Source organism: Diadema antillarum, unplaced genomic scaffold, assembly GCF_040938485.1.
Source record: "Diadema antillarum isolate AM-2024a unplaced genomic scaffold, OU_Dant_1.0 seq00001698_RagTag, whole genome shotgun sequence".
Lineage (NCBI taxonomy): Eukaryota > Metazoa > Echinodermata > Echinoidea > Diadematoida > Diadematidae > Diadema > Diadema antillarum.
This window is the reverse complement of record NW_027272389.1, coordinates 590,707-610,982: the sequence shown is the minus strand read 5'-3', so window position 1 is coordinate 610,982 and position 20,276 is coordinate 590,707. Positions and strand designations below refer to the sequence as shown.

The 20,276-nt window shown below is 37.0% G+C and overlaps 1 protein-coding gene across 1 annotated transcript in view; it reads right to left on the bottom strand.

Moving 5' to 3' along the window:
- LOC139711738 (glycine receptor subunit alpha-3-like) overlaps positions 1-17,366 on the bottom strand; it is a 77,305-nt gene extending 59,939 nt beyond the window's left edge. Inside the window, exon 1 of the mRNA XM_071623595.1 lies at positions 17,230-17,366. Within this exon, the coding sequence (XP_071479696.1) occupies positions 17,230-17,291 (62 nt within the window). The 5' untranslated portion in view covers positions 17,292-17,366. The remainder of the gene's footprint in view (positions 1-17,229) is intronic.
- Between the last annotated feature and the right edge of the window lie 2,910 nt (positions 17,367-20,276).

Here is a 20,276-nt window from a genome sequence, read left to right as displayed (position 1 = left end):
CCGTCCAGCTTCAATAAGAGACCACACCAGCTGGTGTTACTTTGGTGTAAATTTATTTTCACATTTTTTCAAAAATCTAGTATTTTAATGTAAAATTCTTGATCGTCTTGTTTAAATTAAAAATCAACAAGAAGTGCAGTTACTAAGAAACTCTTCAAAAAACAGTTTAAAATTTGGAAATGACACCCGGAGGTGTTTATTCGACACCATAAATGAGCACCGAAAAATTGAACACCAGCTCGGTGTTCACTATTTAACACCGGACTTTTTGCAGTGTACTATAATATTTTACGAAACGTGAGAACACTGACACTGATACATGCATGCTCTTGTTCACGCTCTCATTCAAGCGTAAACCTACTCTGTGTTTGTTACTTTTATAGCAAAAGGAAACCTCACTGAATATTCTGTTTAATGATGGTTAATCATGGGCGGATCCAGGAATTCCGTAAAGGGAGGGGGGGGGGCAAACAATATTTCTGGTGGTACTTCCGGGTTTCATCTCTTTTTTTTCTTTTTATTTCTTTTTTTAATTAAGAGTAACAAAGTGTAATGTCATAGCCATTCATCGCCACGGAAACTGTATCTAAATAAGCTCATCTGCCCCGAATATCTTAAGGGTGCGTTTATCAACTCCTTTTCTCGGCAGAAACAGGTTATCCAAACAGCTTTCAAGGAATTTTTACGACTTGATAAACGCAAAGCTGTTTTGAAAGCCCTTTAGGAAAGCCTTTTCGAGAGCCCGAAATTTGTGGCTATCCAAACAGGTTTCCTAAACAGGTTTTCAGAAACCTGTTTGTAAAAGCCTTTTGGAAGTTGATAAACGCAAAGCTGTTTTGAAACGGCTTTGTTGTCTTGTATACTTCAGTACTTGTACTTCTCCTCGGGTCGAATAGCGCAATGCAGCTGTGCAGTGACAGGCCAGTTAAAAAATCGTGTTCGCGAAGAGAGTTGATAAACGCAGCTATTTTGAAAGCCGTTTCTAAAGGGCTTTGGAAAGGGCTATCGAAAGCCGTTTAAACAGGGGAAAGTTGATAAACGCAGCCAAAGTCTCATGGCGCCACTCAGAAATATTTGAAGTATGTGCTAAACTGGAGCTGCCTCACAGATATGAAGACAATTGATTCATGTGGCATTGCATCATGACTCGTCACTCTCAAAGGAAGATATGTCTTTATGATGGTAATTGCTTTTCGCCGTCCCTTCTTAGAAAACAAGCGGCACATTAATAGTACGGGCAGTGAGGGCTTTGGAAAAGGCTGTCGAAAGGGCTATCGAAAGGGCTATCGAAAGCCGTTTAAACATGGGAAAGTTGATAAACGCAGCCTTAGAACACTATCGTTGCTATCACGCTCGAACCTGGTTCCAACCCAAGCTGTAACAGACGACTGTGACATCATCACTTGGGTACTCTTTTGCTTGTTCACATGCAATCTTGATGCTTTGAACATTAGACCAACTTTTTAAAGTACATTCATTGTAAAACGTCGCATCCATAGATTTTTTTTTTTCGGTCGATGAGGTTTGAAAGTCGTAATGTTCAAGAAATTCTGTTTTGGAAAAGTCAAAAACCAAAGGTCATGTCTGTCTCCAGCATCGTTAGACATTTATACATCAAAATAAAAAAAAAGAAGTGAGAAAAAAAGAAGCAGAAGAAAATCATAGCGTTCCTCTATACCACTGCAGGTATCTATAGAATGATAATTGTCATAATTAGTGTTGAGCTAATTTGTTTCATATGTCCCCTTCTTCGTCCTTTCATTGTCAGAGCACTACCTCATATTATTATTATCATGTAAATAGAAAGAATATACTTAGTAATACAAATAAAAATGACAAACGGAAGAAAAGAAAAACACAAAGAAACTATAGCCGATTTTCGAAGTTGTCGTGCAGGGTGGTTAATTGTTTAATTTCATGAAGTTGTTTGTAATGCGTCGTTTTGTTCTCCTTACAAGGATCATGTTGCGTTAAAATTATGGCGTACTATTGATAATAATGTCCGTACATGTGTGGATTGTTATGTTTGTACATTAGCGTGCGTTTGTGTGTATGTATGTATATGCACCTTCTCCACGATTCTCTCACAACTTACTGAATGCCCTTATTTCCTACTTCTTTCTTGAGTGACACAACCTGCAAGACATCTGCAGTTTCTCAGCAAGTTTCTCTCATTAAGTCTTTAAATGTTATTAAATAACATAGACACATTTAAGATGTCTCCCTGGTTACTTCAAGGCTATTCACTATTTAAAGTGTACCTACATAGGCGTGTGTATGTTGCGCTGACCTTTCATGAAATCGACATTCTCTTCGATAACCTTGTTTTTCTTGCGTGTTTATTGTACTACGTACAACTCATTTCCCGCGTCAAGTTCCGAACTCTCATGTGTTCAATAATGTGGTGAAATGTCAAATGTGGAATCTCGCGTGTCTCTCGCATTATGTGCTGCTTGGAAAGCGAACATCTAGTTTCATCGTGTGGTTCTAAAGATTTATTGGTATCGATGAAATCCATGACGGTGCGCGGTCTCGATGTCGATCACAATCAATATCCTGTCGGCATTGACTCCCTCTCAAGTGAAATGCAGCTTTCGACAGGTCCCTAATTAAGCGTGCTCAACTTGTCGGGCGCTTCTTTCTTCTTCTTCTTCTTCTTTTCCTTCTTCTTCTTTCTTCTTCTTCTTCTCCTTCTTCCACTGCTTCTTTTTCATCATCATCATCATCATCATCATCTTCTTCTTCTTCTTCTTCTTCATCATCATCATCATCTTCTTCTTCTTCTTCTTCATCATCATCATCATCTTCTTCTTCTTCTTCATCATCATCATCATCTTCTTCTTCTTCTTCTTCATCATCATCATCATCTTCTTCTTCTTCTTCATCATCATCGTCATCTTCTTCTTCTTCTTCTTCATCATCATCATCATCTTCTTCTTCTTCTTCATCATCATCATCATCTTCTTCTTCTTCTTCCGCTTCATCATCATCATCATCATCATCTCCGTCTCCATCTTCTTCCTCCTGCTCCTCCGCCTCCTCTTCCCGTTTAAATTACTCGTTGCCACGCTTCTCTAACTTTCCTCCGACTCAAACACACCTTGCAGACATCTAGATTCATCCAGCTTCTGCTTAATTGCATCCTGTGGGTCAGTGGTCTCCTCCTTTTCTGTCTTTGCTGGAGGCTTTTTGTGTGTGTGTGTGTGTCTTTTTTTAAAGGATACCATCCTCATCACTGTCTCATTTTGGGTTTTTTTTTTTTTTTGCTTTTTGCTTTTGTTTGTTTGTTTGTTTGTTTTCACTGAAACAGTTTGCCTTTTAATCGGGATTCCAGAATATAATCGCTTAATAATTTCTTAATGCTTTCATTATTTTCTTTTGCCCGTCCCCTTATCACCGCCACAAAGGAAGATACAAGCAAGTACAAACATTTTCACAAATACAATAATATATAAGAACATCGAATGCAGCAGATTACTACGTATCAAACAGGGGCGGCGCAGCCGTGGGGGCCGTGGGGGCTCGGGCCCCCACACTTTTTGTGCACCATACAAAGGAATACATACGGTGTCATCACTTTGGGCCCCCACACTTTTTTCAACCCGGAAGTACGTAAGAGACACTAAAATGGGAGGGGAGAGAATGAGCTGAGGACCTTCTTTTTTTGGTTTTTGGTTTTTGCTTGTCAGCTGAAGAAACCCGGAAGTGGACGGGGACGGGGAGAGATGAGCTGAGGACCTTTTTTTTTCTTGTTACCTCATGAAACCCGGAAGTGGGCCCCCACACTTTTGAAAACAGTGCGCCGGCCCTGTCAAAATAGGCTAAATACTTTAGCATTGCATTGCACAACAACTGCTTCGCGGCTATCGTCCCACGTTTGTTTCATTATAATGTCGGCAAATGCCTACGAGAACACAAGGCACCTTGAAAATTATCGCAGCCATATCAAGTTGAAAATATCTACCAATGATAAAACCTTGACCAGAATTGCAGGATTTCAATTAGGGTAATTTGCTGGAGATTTGTGATATATATGAATAATTGATATCTATACACATATGTAAAAAACCTGTGGTGGCATGAAAACGCTCATATTATGATATGTAGCATCTTTGTATACTTATACACACACACACATCCTCAAACGCAACACACATAAACACACACTCACACATACACACACACACACACACAGACACACACATAGGAACCTATATATATATATATATATATATATATATATATATATATATATTTCTATGTAATGTATATTACATATTCCAATTATAATGAGCCAATAAAAACAATGAGTGAGATTGGTGTATAAAGCCTTAGATATAATTTGCATTTATAAGACGCCACTTATCTATCTGCAATATCATTTTTTTAATATATGCGACTCTATTTTGTGTAATGATAAAAACGTGCCCATGATCATAAATCTACATTTTCATTTTCTACTATCATAATAAAAAAGCACTTGACTTACCTCTTTCAGAAGACAGCTCAGGGTACGCATAGAGCCCTTAACGGGAATATAGTAATAATTCAATAGAATGTCTACTATTCATATAAAAAAAATGGTTTACTTTGTGAAACTCTCGTTACATTTTCTTCATATCATAATCGCCGCCCTTTACATGACATGAATAAGTGGTAGTATTCTTTGCCAGCGATGACGCCACATGGATTTAGCAAAGATTGTACAAGGGAAAATTACAGGGATTGTCCATTCTTTTTTTTTCAAACTGCGTGGATGTGTGCTACAAATATTTGTTTCTATGCACTTGTTTCTATGCACTGAAACCTCATGTAATGTTGAAAATGAATTTACCTTTTAAAGGATTTAACCACGCCAACCTAATAATAAGCTACATTCATATGTTTTGTTAGATCCATTCGTCGTGAGTGCGTTAAGTTATACGGGGGCCTAACATTTCATTTCCAAATGTACAATCTACAATTATCATACGATTCACGCAGGGAGGTGGGAGTCGCCCTGATAACAGTACTGATATAATCTTGTTAGTACCACTCGTGCCCAAGACACAGTCATGACTGCAGATGTTCGCTATGATAATGCGTCATTTATCATCTCAGACATGTGGAGTACCTACATCGTTCGTGTATACTTTTACCCTCCTCATGTTGCTATTGAGACTGTTATTTTTGCTGGTCTTAATCTCTGTCAGAAGTCCATATGTGAAGAGTTTTATTGCAGAATGAGCTAAGTGCCATTTTTAAACATTTCAAAGTAAGTTCGTCATCAGATAGAGCAAAATTTAATCTTTTCAGTAGTACTTCACTTGTGACATAACAAGTAATATTTTACAAGTTATGATTAAAAATATCCTGTATTTTTTCATTATTTTCTTTGTTTTCAGCAGCTTTAATCGCAAATATCTCAACCTAAGAATGGAATTAGCTCATTTTGCAATAAAACTCTTCATATACGATCTGTTGGCCGTTTTAATCATTGCACGCTTTCACACCTCGCACGCTGCGTCAGGATCCAAGTAATGTTGTGTTCTCCACATGTGGTTGACTATATATATACAAGAGTTCAATGTTAAGTCAATTTTGAGCTATCGTAGGTAGTTGATATGCACCATTGGTCGACTCGAACGAGATGTCCGTAAACACATACATACACAGACAGACACACACACACACACATATGCACATGTACACACAAACACACTACACATACAAACCATACCATACAACACATTATATACTTTCTTATTTCACAAGTATTCTATAATATCATAATTATGGTATGTTACTGCAAACCAGTCTTCCATTATCGCATTATCGTCTATTATGATGATGTCGGAAATAGGCACAATTATAGAAAATTACAGAAAATGTCTGAAGAATTTGTACATTCGAAATATTGAAACATTCTCTATAACGCTATAGACAGACGAGAAAAACGTTTTCGGCGTATCAGTAAAAATGGCTATGCGTAACAACCTTGAGATCTACGCTCATTTCCGTTTTATTAATCCGTTTTATCCCGCCTAGCCAGATGTCTCTTTACCTTGATTAGCCGAAATGTAAAATTTTGATTGACTCAGAAGATCAGAATATGGCTTTTATCACATTACGTCTATCGTTAAAAATTTCCAGGTATATTAAATAGATATCAAATATTTTACCCTTTTGTCCCATTAGGTATACGGAAATGCTGTCCTTGGCTGGGCAGAGTCACTCGAAATGATTTAGGATTGTATAGAAATCCACAAGAACAAAATAATAGCAACTAAAGCAATCGATGCAACAAACATATTACATGTACTGTCTATTTTATCAGCACGTAAAGTGGAAACGTTTTTTTCTCAGTGGAGGAAATGTCGCAAAAGTTATCCATTCACGCTTTCACATACATACACACCCAAACACACACACACACACACACACACACACACACACACACACACACACACACACACACACACACGCATTTCTCACTCTCACTCCTCTCCCTATCATCCGTTCTCCGTTTGTCTCTATTTCATTTATTTTACTGGTGATTTATTGCTATGGTCAACTCCTTCCACAGCCAGTAAAGGGTACTTCCATTCTATCATTTATTCTACTCCTTGACTTTGGCAAAATTGTGCCAAAAAAAAAAGAAAAAAGAAAGAGAACTCAAACCAGTAAAGACAGTCGATAAGTCACAGCAGTGGGAAATTTGACGCAGAAAAGGGTACGGAGTTCCGATGATGAAGCGCAGAAATGCCGACACTCAATATTGGGAAGTGAGAGGAATGGGAGTTGGGGGGGGGGGGGGGAGGCTGGTGAAAGGGGGGATGATGAGGGGTGATCGACGGATGTGGCTTGAAGAGGGAAGGGGTGGAAGAGGCTATAGGAATAGATGATAAAGGGAAGGTAAGGACAGGATGCGCGAAGAACGGGAGCATGGCTATAAGATTGCTTTACTTTGGTCTGTTCGTCTACAAACGCGAATGATCCTTGCATGATTGTTTGGTTTTCAACATGTGTGATGACAACAACTAAACAAAAAACCGTTGAAATTGTGGTATAGTTCAATCATCCTTTTTTTTTTTTGCAATTATTGGCACGCATTTGAAACACAGGGTTATATCAAAGCAACCTGAAAGCTTGTCCGAGTCTTGCCCATCATAGCGGCAAGTAATAATTATGGTGTATATCACAGGTCCCCAAGTATTGACAAGCATGCATCAGTATACACTATTACAGCCTTTATCTTTCTGAGACTGATTGGTTCAGGTGAGTGTACACTTCTGGGCCCTGTTTTATGAAGAGTTAAAATTGATTATAAAGTTGATTTCAACTGTAAGTCTATGACAGACTGTGTGGTAACGAAATTTGAAATCGATTCTATCTTATGATAAAACGGGGCCCTGGTCACCTTAATTAAGAAGAAAAATAAATTGGTTATGCATACTCCCCCTTCTCCATGTTTCCAATTTACGTGGCCAATATCATGCACAAACATAATTATGTTAGCACGTGCAGCATTATCGTTAGCATTACTTTGATTAATATCACACACACACACACACACACACACAATTACGTTTGATTGTCTCAATATCTTGCGTCACAGTTTAAAAGCTTTTTTCCTGATAACAGTACAAAAAAAGATTGAAGTCTTAATACTATACTTTCAGATTGAAGAATTTGTTTTCCATATACATGTACATCCTTATGCATAGCAGAATGCTCTATACTAAATTTTAGTAACCTGGCAAAGTCTAATTTCAAAATTTTTTTTTTTCACAATCGCTTAACAGTCCTCTCCATTTCCAACAATTTTAATTTAGTGTTTGTCATAAAAGTCACAACACTAATTGTATTTCATTTTACAGTACTTTCCTTGATTACACTGCTGTACTGATTTTGCGTCATTATGTGTATTCAAATATTCATTTGCAAGTGTATGTTTGATGAAACGAAATAGACAAAATAGATATGAAATGAAACCCAAGCATTTGGGAGTGTAAGAAGCAAGCACACTCCGTCCTTTTCCCCTCTCTCCATACCCTTTCCCGTGATCATATTATTATCTGGAAGATCTCCATAATCGCATAAAGGCTAGGGACTGATGCGATAGCCTTGGATTTAAGTGGTGCATTTATCTTTCATTTTGGATCTGCTATTACCAAATGGTACATACACTCTGTATTCGGTATCATCTCGCGCGCAACGTGGGAAGCTCCAGGGAATGATAAATGGGTAGTTTTAATGCTTCAGATTAAAGGAATTTAAGAAGAGAGAAACTAACAGAGAACAACTATAAATTCATTATACTGCCATTGATGAACGAACAAAGTGTTTGCGGGTTATGATTATGGTCAAGTCGACCCGGGTTTAAATAATTACGTTACTTCTTCCATTCCGATATGTCAGATTCGGAAAGTATGAGGCCTGAAATTTGCCGTATGACATTACACTCAGCTCAACCATTATTTTACCCATGTATAAGTGCATCTGTAATAAGTCAGGAGTATATTAAGATGATATTGAAAGTTTTGCTAGTACCACAATAGTAATAGTAGCAGTAGTACTACTACTATATAGTGATATTAATAACATTTTACCTATACTACTTTCATTATCATCATCAACATCATTATTGTTAGTATTATTATTAATAAGGAGAAGACAATGACGAAAAAGAAGAACAAGTGAAAATGCAATATAAACAATCTCTTGAAAAATACAACGTTTTGACTGGAAATACATCAGTATCAAAAGAGATGGTACCTTCTATTTATATACACAATACAACCACACCTGATCGTCGCGTTGACGTATGAGAAAGAGTTGTTTTCATCTTTATGCACGAACATAATTCCTGGTATGATATTCATTTCACATAGTTACTGGTATACGACTGTCGAGACAGCACAATAATGTTGATGCGCTTGTCAGAGCAGTAGTCTATAAAGGGGAGAGACTATAAAATCAGATAAAACTGATATGATGCGGGGAGTGGCAAGAAAACGTGCGAGAAACCAAAATGTGCTGCAACATTAATGGCGTGAATTACTGCGATAAAGGTCTGTCTACTCTGGTAGGAGTGTATCAGTAAATTGTCATAAACTACATCATTATGTGTGTGTGTGTGTGTGTGTGCGTGCGTGTGTGTGTGTGTGTGTGTGTGTATGGGGGATGTCTATTACTCAATTGTCTGGAAGACTGTGGGACAAAGCTCTCATGACTTTTGTGTTTAGCAACACACACACACACACACACACAAACACACACAGACATATGTATATTGTTTATTACTTTTATACATATATATGCCTATTTTATACACACACACACATATATATATATATATATATATATATATATATATATATCCGTCTGTCTGTGTCTGTGTATGTAGGCATTAAATATTACATCATGTTGGGAGGTTATCTAGATATGATAAAATATGCATTCTCACGGATCTATTTATATTTCCCAATCACGGCTGTGTATGAGACCATGATGAACACTTGAAAAGTTCTACATTATGAATGTATTTGATGTCAGGGCGTAACAACCACAATGATGAGAGAGAAAAAAAAAGCTACCTGTTGTGTAATACGGGGAAACTAATGAGAGTATTGTATTGTCTGTTCGCCGATGATGATGATGAAAATGATGAGCGCCCCATCAATCGCAGTGTGTTATATATATTTATAATCTGTAGATCAAGATATTTGATGTGTGTGTATGCGTTGATCTATACACCTGTAGAATTCTATTATGCATATGACATGACATGCTCGTTATTATGCGTCCATGGAGTGTAGAAATAATGGTCTATATTGCAATAATATTTTACCTCACACTCTTTATTCGCTATCTCTGGAGTTTAACTGGCTCCGAGATCCCTCCTCTCTCTCCTCCCTAAAAAAAAAAAAAAAAAAAAAAAAAAAAAAAAAAAAAAAAAAATGATACTAGTAAAGTTCTCCCTCTCCTTCGCTCTCTCCTCTGTCCTCTCTATCCCCTATCTCTCTCTCTCTCTCTCTCTCTCTCTCTCTCCCTCCTCCATTTTCACTAACTCTCTGATTTGCTTAGGAGCGGGGGCGGGGCGGAGTTAGGGTATAAAATTAATACAGGCAGTAATTTGCCTAATGTGTGCTACCTATACGATTAAAAGTAACTTTAAAAAACACGCGATAATGAATAGAGGAAGAAGCTAATAGGGTTTGCTGTTCATTAGCAGAATGGAAAAAAATGGAAAATGTCGGAAGTTAATTACGGGGATTCAAATAAAAAATCAATTAAAATGGAAGTCGCTGCTTTCATTGATAAGATTTAAAAAGAAATAAATTGATACTATTTAACGAAAAAGAACTGAGGCCCAACTCATCAGTAACTAATGAATTACTTTAATTACATCTAGTGTTTCTTTCTGGCGAATACTGATTGAATAGCTGGTACAGTACTATGTCGTTCGTATAGTGATACACGTATACACTTGCCAGGAAAAAATCCCAAACCCGTTTCCGCTCAGTATATTATGACAAGGGATTTTTTGTTTGTTTTTTGTTTTTGTTTTTTACAAAAACCATACCCTATTTCGGCAAAGCATTCTTAGAGTGTCTGACACTCTACCATTTTCTTACCAGATTCTTTGTGCTTGTCTTGTTCTATTTGCGTTTTATCTTTGATAACAGTATAATGCTTCTTTATCATGCCTCTTTATCATTACATGGTCTTTTTCGGATAATGTTGACTGATGGTGAATTTATACAGGAACAATGTACGTATGTAAGCCTATCTGTGCATGTGTCATTATAAGATTGAAATGCAAAGCTCGACACCAGCTGTGGCCCGCTGTCCGGGGCCACCTAATTGAAGTCAGATGTGTTTTACTTATTCAGACAAGGGAGAATATACTGTATGCTCAATGCTTGATAACTGCACGCATTTACTGTATCCACCAGGCTTGTCCTATAGCCGCTGTCTTCACTGTCATATTCAGTCAATTCTACAACTAAATTCGGCCAAACTAATTTGTACTCACAGCTAAATTTCATCCCAAAATTGTGTTATTCAAAATGACTGAATTCCTTTACCTCTATTTCATTGATATGTGGTGGCATGGAAAATCATAATATAGTTATGTTTATGCCTCATTTTCAATATCGAATCACTGTGGTAGACTGAAACATTATGAATTTAGTCACCTAATAACAACAGATGATATTTGAAGCTCTTTTTCATCCCGACAATTTGCGTAATTGTAAATAATCATCATGGTTTTTATTATCATTCTAATGTTTTTTCAGACTATTTCGTGAAAGAGATGGTTCCCGAGATCGCAGTCAAGAAACGAACATGTCAATTTGTCTATATACAGTCCAGGGTTTTGATTAAAAGGGAAAAAATATCAACGAAGATTCAAACATGTGGGCCTTTTTCAGGGTATGACACTTCATGTGTTGCACATCAAAGCAGTTCCGAACAGAGTGAATCACAAGTGATTTATTAAAAGCTCTAGACGATGATGACTCAACTGTTGATTACAATCAAAACGTATCGTTTGGATGAGAAACTCATCTCAATTAACATTGTACTCTATGCTCGCGCAAGCCCTGTAAAGGATTTCGCCCATTATTTATGCAATAACATGTCTGAAGTCGCCGCGTTTCAAACTTTTATTGATTAATGAAAACGGGACTCTCAAAGTTTCCCCATGACACTGACGTACAATCAAGTTTACTTGTTTGTCTGGAATTGTACTTTGCTGATTGGTCGAATGCAGTTTTTGATTTTGAAATTAGGCATCAGAATGTATACGAAGAATTGGGTAACTTCAGAGTTTGCTGCAATGTATATACTAATCTTGTGAGAATGACATTGTAAATTGAATAAGATTCGATTTACACTCTTTGCGCTATACTGTGATCATAACATCGTTACAATTAAAGATCATATTTTACATGGACTCAATAACGGGGTCTTTACACATTTCTATGTAAAAGTCCCGCATTGAATTTCCTGTAATTGTATTTTTGTTTACGAGTAAGAATGCATTGAATTTTGAATTGAATTTAGAAAAAAAAATCAGGAAAGTAGAATTACATTGGTCTGTGAAAAGTATAAGGTAAATCAAGGAAAATGATTCGAAAAACATTAAGCTAGCATATCAACATCAGACTTGACAATGTAGAATGAAATCCCTTCATCTGACTTCCCTCCAACCTTTATGTTTCTTTTATATCATTCAAACAAACTTCAGCTGTACCAGCATTAATCCGTTTCTTTCGAGAGTCTGAAATCACTGTATATCACATAGTCGTATAGGTTCCCGCGGGTTACGGGTTAAGTGAGCAGACCTGTCATTACCTTTTGAACACCGTTGGAATGCTGCGTTATTAACCTTTGCCATATTGGAACCAAAAAGAACGATTTCAGCTTGAATACTGCCATGACAAAATGTGAATGATGTATAACTGCTTCCTTCGAAGAGGACAAGATTGCCATTTAGACATTCGATGAGCGTAAATGAAATTCAAAGCACGTTTTCAATCGCCCCATATCATTACAGCGAGAAGCACTTTGAGTATGGCTTTAACGACGTGCACTTCAAGCTGTAAAGTGGACACATTTTGTAACAATCAAGTTTTGAAGAAATCAGGATATTTTTTAGAACGAATGAATGATAACAACAGTCTATTTATCAATATAGCCTTAAAGCTCATTTGCAGCTCTGTCTGTGATGGTGCTACACGCGCATTTCGAATGTCTCTCTGTCTATGTCGAGGTTAACAAAACAGCTGACGGCTATTCGGGAGTTATGTAATCCAAAAGCAACAGATGCTTTTGAAAGTAACATCAACAAAGAACAATTATATTGGCATTCATACAAAATTATCTAGAAGGCTATAGGCCTATCGCAGATTTCAGTAAGTCATGTCATCATATACGTTTGCATCATAACGATGGTTACTTTAAACTTTTATGCGCCTTAACATCAAATTAACTCTCACTTTGCTTTCTCAGTGCTTTCTTAGTTCAGCTAAATGCGGGAATTCGTGATCTGTCGGTGAAGATGCATAAAAACCCACCATAACACTACAAGCCTTTAGACAGCTTGGCGACGATGTAGGATCCAGTGAAACAAACGTGAAGTGAATTTAAAGATATGCTGAAGTAACTGCGTTAGGAGCATTTCATGGAGTGAAACAATGGTTCAAAGTATCTTTATATAACTACTAGTCAATATGATGCTTATTAGAAAGCATTATAACTCACAATGACTCATGTCTGACTATACTGGAGATTCAATTTAGATGAAAACTGCAGTACTGACTGTTGCAAAATATACCAGTTCTCATTTTTTTTTTTTTAATGGAGAAATCCCTATAGTCCCAAGCAGTCAAGACCAGTTCGTCAACTTTCATTGAATATACATCGATAGGAAAACAGCACGACGGACAGTCAAGCGAAAGTGGTCAAGATTTGGTGGACAAGAATCATCAGTGACTTGAGACGTTGACGGGCAGTGACCAACGATACATGATAATAGCCACTGACCCATTGCAGTCTAGACGATACCCCCATCTGTGTCATTACTTACGAGTGGACGCCGAAATGAGAGTACAAACAACCAATGCGTGAATTCCTGCGACACTGTCAGACATAACTCTTCATTAATCACTTCTGCCTAAAATTCTACCCCTAATCCGATCTGATGGGCCCTTCATACCAAAGCAATGGTTGAGAAAATATCAATAAAGGACGTGATATATTGGCAGCAGAAGGTACCAATTTAACTTTCCCGATATTGGCATGATATTGATGTACGATAGTCGGTGAATTGGAAAGTGTACTCCGATAAAAATGGGACTGGCTTCGACAGAATTACATCACACAGAATTACAAGAGAACAATTTATAGAATGATCGTCCAATTTTCTTACGGTAGAGGATGGTCTGTTGAGCAATATTGCGTTTTTACCTCTTCATTGGGATGCCGCTTTCTTCGAGACATAGAATAAGGGAACAAAACAAAACAAACTTTCACCGCTCCAACTAATTTTATTCCGTTGTATAAAAAAAATGTAATAACTTTGTTTGGGAGTCAACATACTATATTCAATTTCTATCATCATTCCTTCTTATCTACAACGATGTGAAATAATTACGTGATTATAGGTAATGTACAATTCAGTATTGCTGTAAGTGTATTTTGTCCACGTATTTGTAAATTGTTATTATTTTACATGTTTCCGTAACGAGATCTTGTCTTTACACCTTACTTTCATAAATATTATGCCCTATGCACTTCATGGAGGATATACTGTATAAAATGCATACAAACACGCGTATAGAAGATAAATACTGCATAGCCGAGTTACGCAATGCCAGAGGGATATTGAGCCTAATAACTCTATTGTGCTTGCGTATTAATGATCACCTACAGAGTATGCATTTATGATATTATACTGACCCCATCGATGCGGGCACCAGTACAATTCATAATTATGACTTTGTTTATGGTAAAAGGGTCCTCTATAGTTGGGGGAAATAGGTAGACTGAATCGTTCGGAGATTACACAGTCTATTGCTGTTCAAGTATCCACGAGTGGCTTGACTATTTTGTTCTCGTTCTTCTTTTTGGCAGTTTTCGCTGACATGTCATCAAGAGATAGCGAATAATCATCCTACTAAAGATTCGCTATTTTTCTCCATCTTTCTTAGAAAATTGAACATTTTCTTCAACTTTTAATTCTGATCCTCTATTATCTCATGATGTGATTCTAGGCATCCTCAACATTCTGTGTTTTGGTGCTGTATTGCATAAGTTTACTTTTTTTTATTAGTGTTTCACGAGCAAATAAAGATAATATCTTTCAATAACGTTGAGCCTTTTCTTCGCCATAATATTGCTTGTATAGGTGCATAATTTTCAAAATCCCGAATCGACATGTTATTCTTTAATTGGTCAAGCATTAATTTTTGAAGACTAAGAATCCCGTTTCTCTCTGAAAGAGGCATTTTCATTTACATTCTTTCTTTACAACGAATTCTACTTGTCCTATAACATTTCTTGATTAAGATAGACAGTTGAGAGGGGCATTGTGAACTTAATAATGATTGGAAATGATAACGTCTGTTGAGAATGAGAAGGGCTTTAAGTCTTCTCGAACACTATGGGTTTTGTGATCACTTAACGCCCTTATCATTCTCAACTAAGCAACATTCTGTTGATGGGTTCAAAGGTTAATGATCTGTAACCGACAGTTCAAATTGTATGTCCCCTAAAAGTGCATCTAAGTGCAATTGACCCTCACCGTGATTGTCTCCGCAAGTTAAAGCAGAGAATAGAACTATGTAAACAGCGAGGTGACGATGCACTGTATCTATTCGCCATGATACGGCATTGTGACCAGCACATTTCTTCACTATACTGTCTTGCGGTGAATGACCGCTATACAGGCTTATTTATGAAAACAGCAATGTCATAAGAATTTTATTGGTCATAACTGTTTATTTTTTGGTCATGTTTATGGTTTGGATCTTTTCAGCTATGGTAGATCATTGTAGATAGGGGACTATAATTATCTGGGGCTATGTTTCATTTTTTATCATTTAAGCAGGTGTTTAGAGTGAGTGTTAGTGATGTCAATATTACTAATATTTGTTGACAGTATGAACGTTTAGAGTAAAATATTCATACGTGGACTACATTGTGGCCTTATCGGTATAGTACTTTTTCGTAAAATACAAACAACAAACATCCACATAAACACAGAAACGCGTGGTTCGTAATTAGGATAAGCATAATAGGCCTAGTCATGTTCTATAGCTTTCGTTAGCTGCTGGTGTCATAGTAGATCCCCATAGTAACGCTTATAACTGGTAGTGATTTCGGAGAATTTTAAAATCAACCCCGGTTTCAGTCTTGCACTTTATATTTGGGATGTTTATGGTGTTCAGTGATACTTAATAGTCATCATGGAATCCGTTGGACCTTGATGCGTTCACTCACTGTATCAAAAGGGTTTTATGTTGTTGAATAAATAGTTTATAATAATGTCAGCCATATAAAGTTTCATCTCTGAGAAATTGTGAATCAATGAAGCCCACCTGCTCTTTCCTTTTTGATCAATGTACAATATCAGTAAGTATACAAAGTTTGATATGTACGATAATATTATCAGTGATATATATAGTGGCATTTAATGCTTTATTCGTATACATTTTACAGCATATTCCGAGACATGCTAATTGCTACAAAATTTTACATATGAAGCTAAAGCAAGCTCTTGCGCTAACATTTTCACATTTATAGAATCGAGCTTTTGCGCGCTCACAAAACAAGTATAAGTGCCGGTTTTCAATACAACGGATTTGCTCTAAAATGTATTTTGAAAAAAGCCAAAACTGATTTCCACACACGCATGCAAGTAAAGACGCACACACAAACATACACAAAGAACGCAGTGACATTTTTCTATGCTGATGATACCTTCAGTCACCTTCAAACCTTAAAGAGGGGAATACCCTATATTTGCAAAACGCACTTGCCGGATTATACCCTGCGAGAGCCCCAAAGCTATGAAAACAGATTTCAGCCTCTTCCATCTATATTCGCGTCATCCGCAACTCCTCCGAAATTGATTTGTGGCGCTCTCTTTGCAGAAAGCTATACTCAACGATCAATACATTATTTTTTAAAGGTGGAGCCGGGTATAAAAGGCAAATAAATGGACGGAAAAAGTCCGGGAGAAGGAAGGGGGAGCAATAGAGAGAAAGAAATCAGGTCATAAAAACTGTGGAAAGTCTTAAACATGCAGATCTATAAATAGTCAGCGATGGATTCCGCCGCGAAAAGGCATAAGATGAAAATGAGGTATAGCTAAATCTTTGTTGAATTGATAGGTATTTCTTTATGCTTTGAACTAATTTTTGATGATTTCGATATTGCTTACCCGGTGATGATAATGTATTGTATTTGTATGTCGTGATTTGTCGTGAAATATAAGAATTCAATTCAATTCAATTCAATTCAATTCAATTCAATTCAATGCAATTCAATTCAATTCAATTCAATTCAATTCAATTCAATTCAATTCAATTTAATTCAATTCAATTCAAGTCGATGTATGTGCATATACCTATAGGAGAGAGCAAGGGAGGCGGGTGGGATGAAGACTGTGCCATCAATTAGTAAAACAAAATACGAGGTCATCTTGGATGGTCATTAACAACTGATCAAACTCACCTAACCATCTGCCAAGACAGCACGGTGATCAAGACCAGAGCAAAGGGACGAGCTTGATGCATGGTTGTTTTTTTTTTGGCCGGTAAAAACTTTGACTGTCAAAACTATGGATTTTTTCCCTCCAAGTTCCAGTGCCGTGTCGCCGTGCTCGTTCCTGCTCTACGAAGACTGAAACATCATATGTTAATACGTATATATATACATCAACTCAAGATAGCGAGATGAACTTGTCGCCACTTCGCTGGAACTGGAGCTCCTGAGGAGAGATCGGCATCAAGCAAACGCACTATGGGGAATGCGACAGCGCACAGACGATAAGACAATGGAACGCACGTGCCTCACGGCGCACTTATGGTGTGCATTAACTTGCCCTTCATAATACACGAGCATGCTGCTGTCCATACGAAGCAGCAAACAGCCACTCTACAGTAATGCCATCCTAAATAACCTCCAGTATACTACACTCGATTCCAACCAGTATCTGCCACCAATAATGAATCGGATTCCACATCAATTTTACATCAATCATTTCCCCCACCATGCATGTTCGTTTGCTTTCATGTTTTGTTTTTGTTTTTGTTTTGACTGCATTTTTTTTGCCCGAACATTGAGTCGTTTCACGAATATAATAGAGATACAGAAAGAAAGAGGACAAAAATTTGAGATAGGGAGAGAGAGAGAGAGATAGAGAGAGATGAAGAAAGAGAGGGAGGGAGAGAGGAAAAGAGGAATAAAAAGAGAGAAGAACGAGAAAGCAAGATTGACGGTGATTGGAGAGCAATTTGAGAGGGAGAGGAAAACGGGGAAGAGAGGGGGAGCACTGTATTGCTTGAGATTGGATGTTGAGAATAACATGGGGAGCATCCATCCACTCTTCCCCTCTCTCACCCCCTCTCTTTCCCTCTCTTTCTAATTTCCTCTCACTCTTTTTTTCCTAGTAACGCCCATACAAAAATGAGTCTGTCAACATCCTTGAAGAGATACATTACTTCTGCATAATGCCACTTGACTGCTAACGGCACTTCAGCTGTAACCACCGACGAAATCAGTATTTCAACGTAGATGGCGATAGACGCCTTCCATCAAATGAAAACCTTGAGAATTCTGTTGTTCTATATGACTTTACGTAATACGTTACAACCAACATGTAAAACACTTGCCTGTATTATGAAAAACATACAAGAATTAGAGAATGCGGATTTTTCTCTCAGCAGCTAACAGTTTCTCATGTATATAGTAAAGATATTGATGGCATGCCACGTCGGAGTAAAATATCGCCTGCGCATGACCTAAATTGCAATCAATAATATTGAAATATGGAACATTTCCCTATCCTATTAGTATCGAATTGCCACTATTTCATCCACCTGAAGTACATTACTCCCTGGTGTGTCCACCGGAGTCCGTTCTCAAGTTACAGTAATCAATTTTGTCACCTGTAATGATAAGCCAGTTTATGCCCGACGTTCAGATTACAACTTTTGGCATTCGTTGAGTAATATATGTTGTTGTTGTTTTAAAGAACGAAAGAAGAGAGAGAGAGAGAGAGAGAAATGGGGCCCTATACAAATAATTCGCCCCAGACAACACTTATAACATAAAATAAACATTATAGATCATTATAGATCTTAAAGAGATATAAACAAGTTGAGTATTACAACACAGTACCGTTCTATGCGTGAATGCAAAAGGTATTAAAATGCCACAGAACGCACAATTTAATAACGAAGACCAAATTTAACTCTTGAAGAAGCTGGATTTTGAATGAGGTCTATCATGACATGATGAATATACACATTTCTGAAGCACAGACAATTTATAACAACGATATTGTTGAGGTATATTGTTGGAAAGTTGTGATGCTACTCGTAAAAATGCGTCATATCCTGTAAATATGATAAACTGTTTTATGTGATCTAAATATAATAATGCACTGTAGATGTGATAATTATTAGGAGACACGATGACTATTAGTACAGAGTATTGTCATCACACTTGTAATAACTCAACAATTTTGAAATTTTGTATCATCGCACTAAGCAACTTGATGAAATTTCAACTACGCAGTAATTCGAATCAGAAGAATAATATGATAATAGTGGGGTGATGTGATAAACTGAAATGATTTCATTGTTATTGTTGCAAGTAGGGACTACAAACGGCCCTGTTCAACTGTCTATCTCATCGAAACAAAAAAATATAAGCGAATATAAAGATCTACATGGGATTCATTTCGTCAGGAAAACAATGCAACTCATTTGGTTGGTTTTTTTTTCATTTTTTATGAATGCAAATGAAATGCAGTAAATGTTATGGGGTTACGCGCACGCATCTCTGTGCTGTAAGGGTTTATAGATATTGGTTTGCTTGCTCATTTCTGTTTATGAATATTTGTTTGTGTTGTAAGCTCTCCTAATTTTCACGACTATCAAGTTAATTATTATTCAAGATAACATTCAACGGAGTGATGATAAGTAGAGCACAAACTACTAATATGCGTATAAAGATGATAATAATGATGACAATGTAAGTAGCCGAATCGTATTATAGTATAAAAGCAGCACTATGTGATATGCAGAATGGTAGTGGTATTTGTAAGATATGATAGTAATAGTAGTAGTAGTGGTAGTAGTAGTAGTAGTACTAGTAGTAGTAGTAGTAGTAGTAGTAGTAGTAGTAGTAGTAGTAGTAGCTGTAGTAGTAGTATTGGTAGTAGTAGTAGTAGTAGTAGTAGTAGTAGTAGTAGTAGTAGTAGCTGTAGTAGTAGTATTGGTAGTAGTAGTAGTAGTATGTAGTAGTAGTAGTAGTAGTAGTAGTAGTAGTAGTAGTAGTAGTAGTAGTAGTAGTAGTAATAGTAGTAGTCATAGTTGTAGTAGTAATTAGTAGTAGTAGTGGTAGTCGTATAATAGAATTGGAACAGCGACGTCAGTAGCAAAGATAATAATGATAAAAGATAATAATATCTATTTTAGTAGAACCATCATGATTGTGAAGGCGTCTATAAGGATCTACACGACAAACGTGACAAAGGCATTACCAGGCCCTAA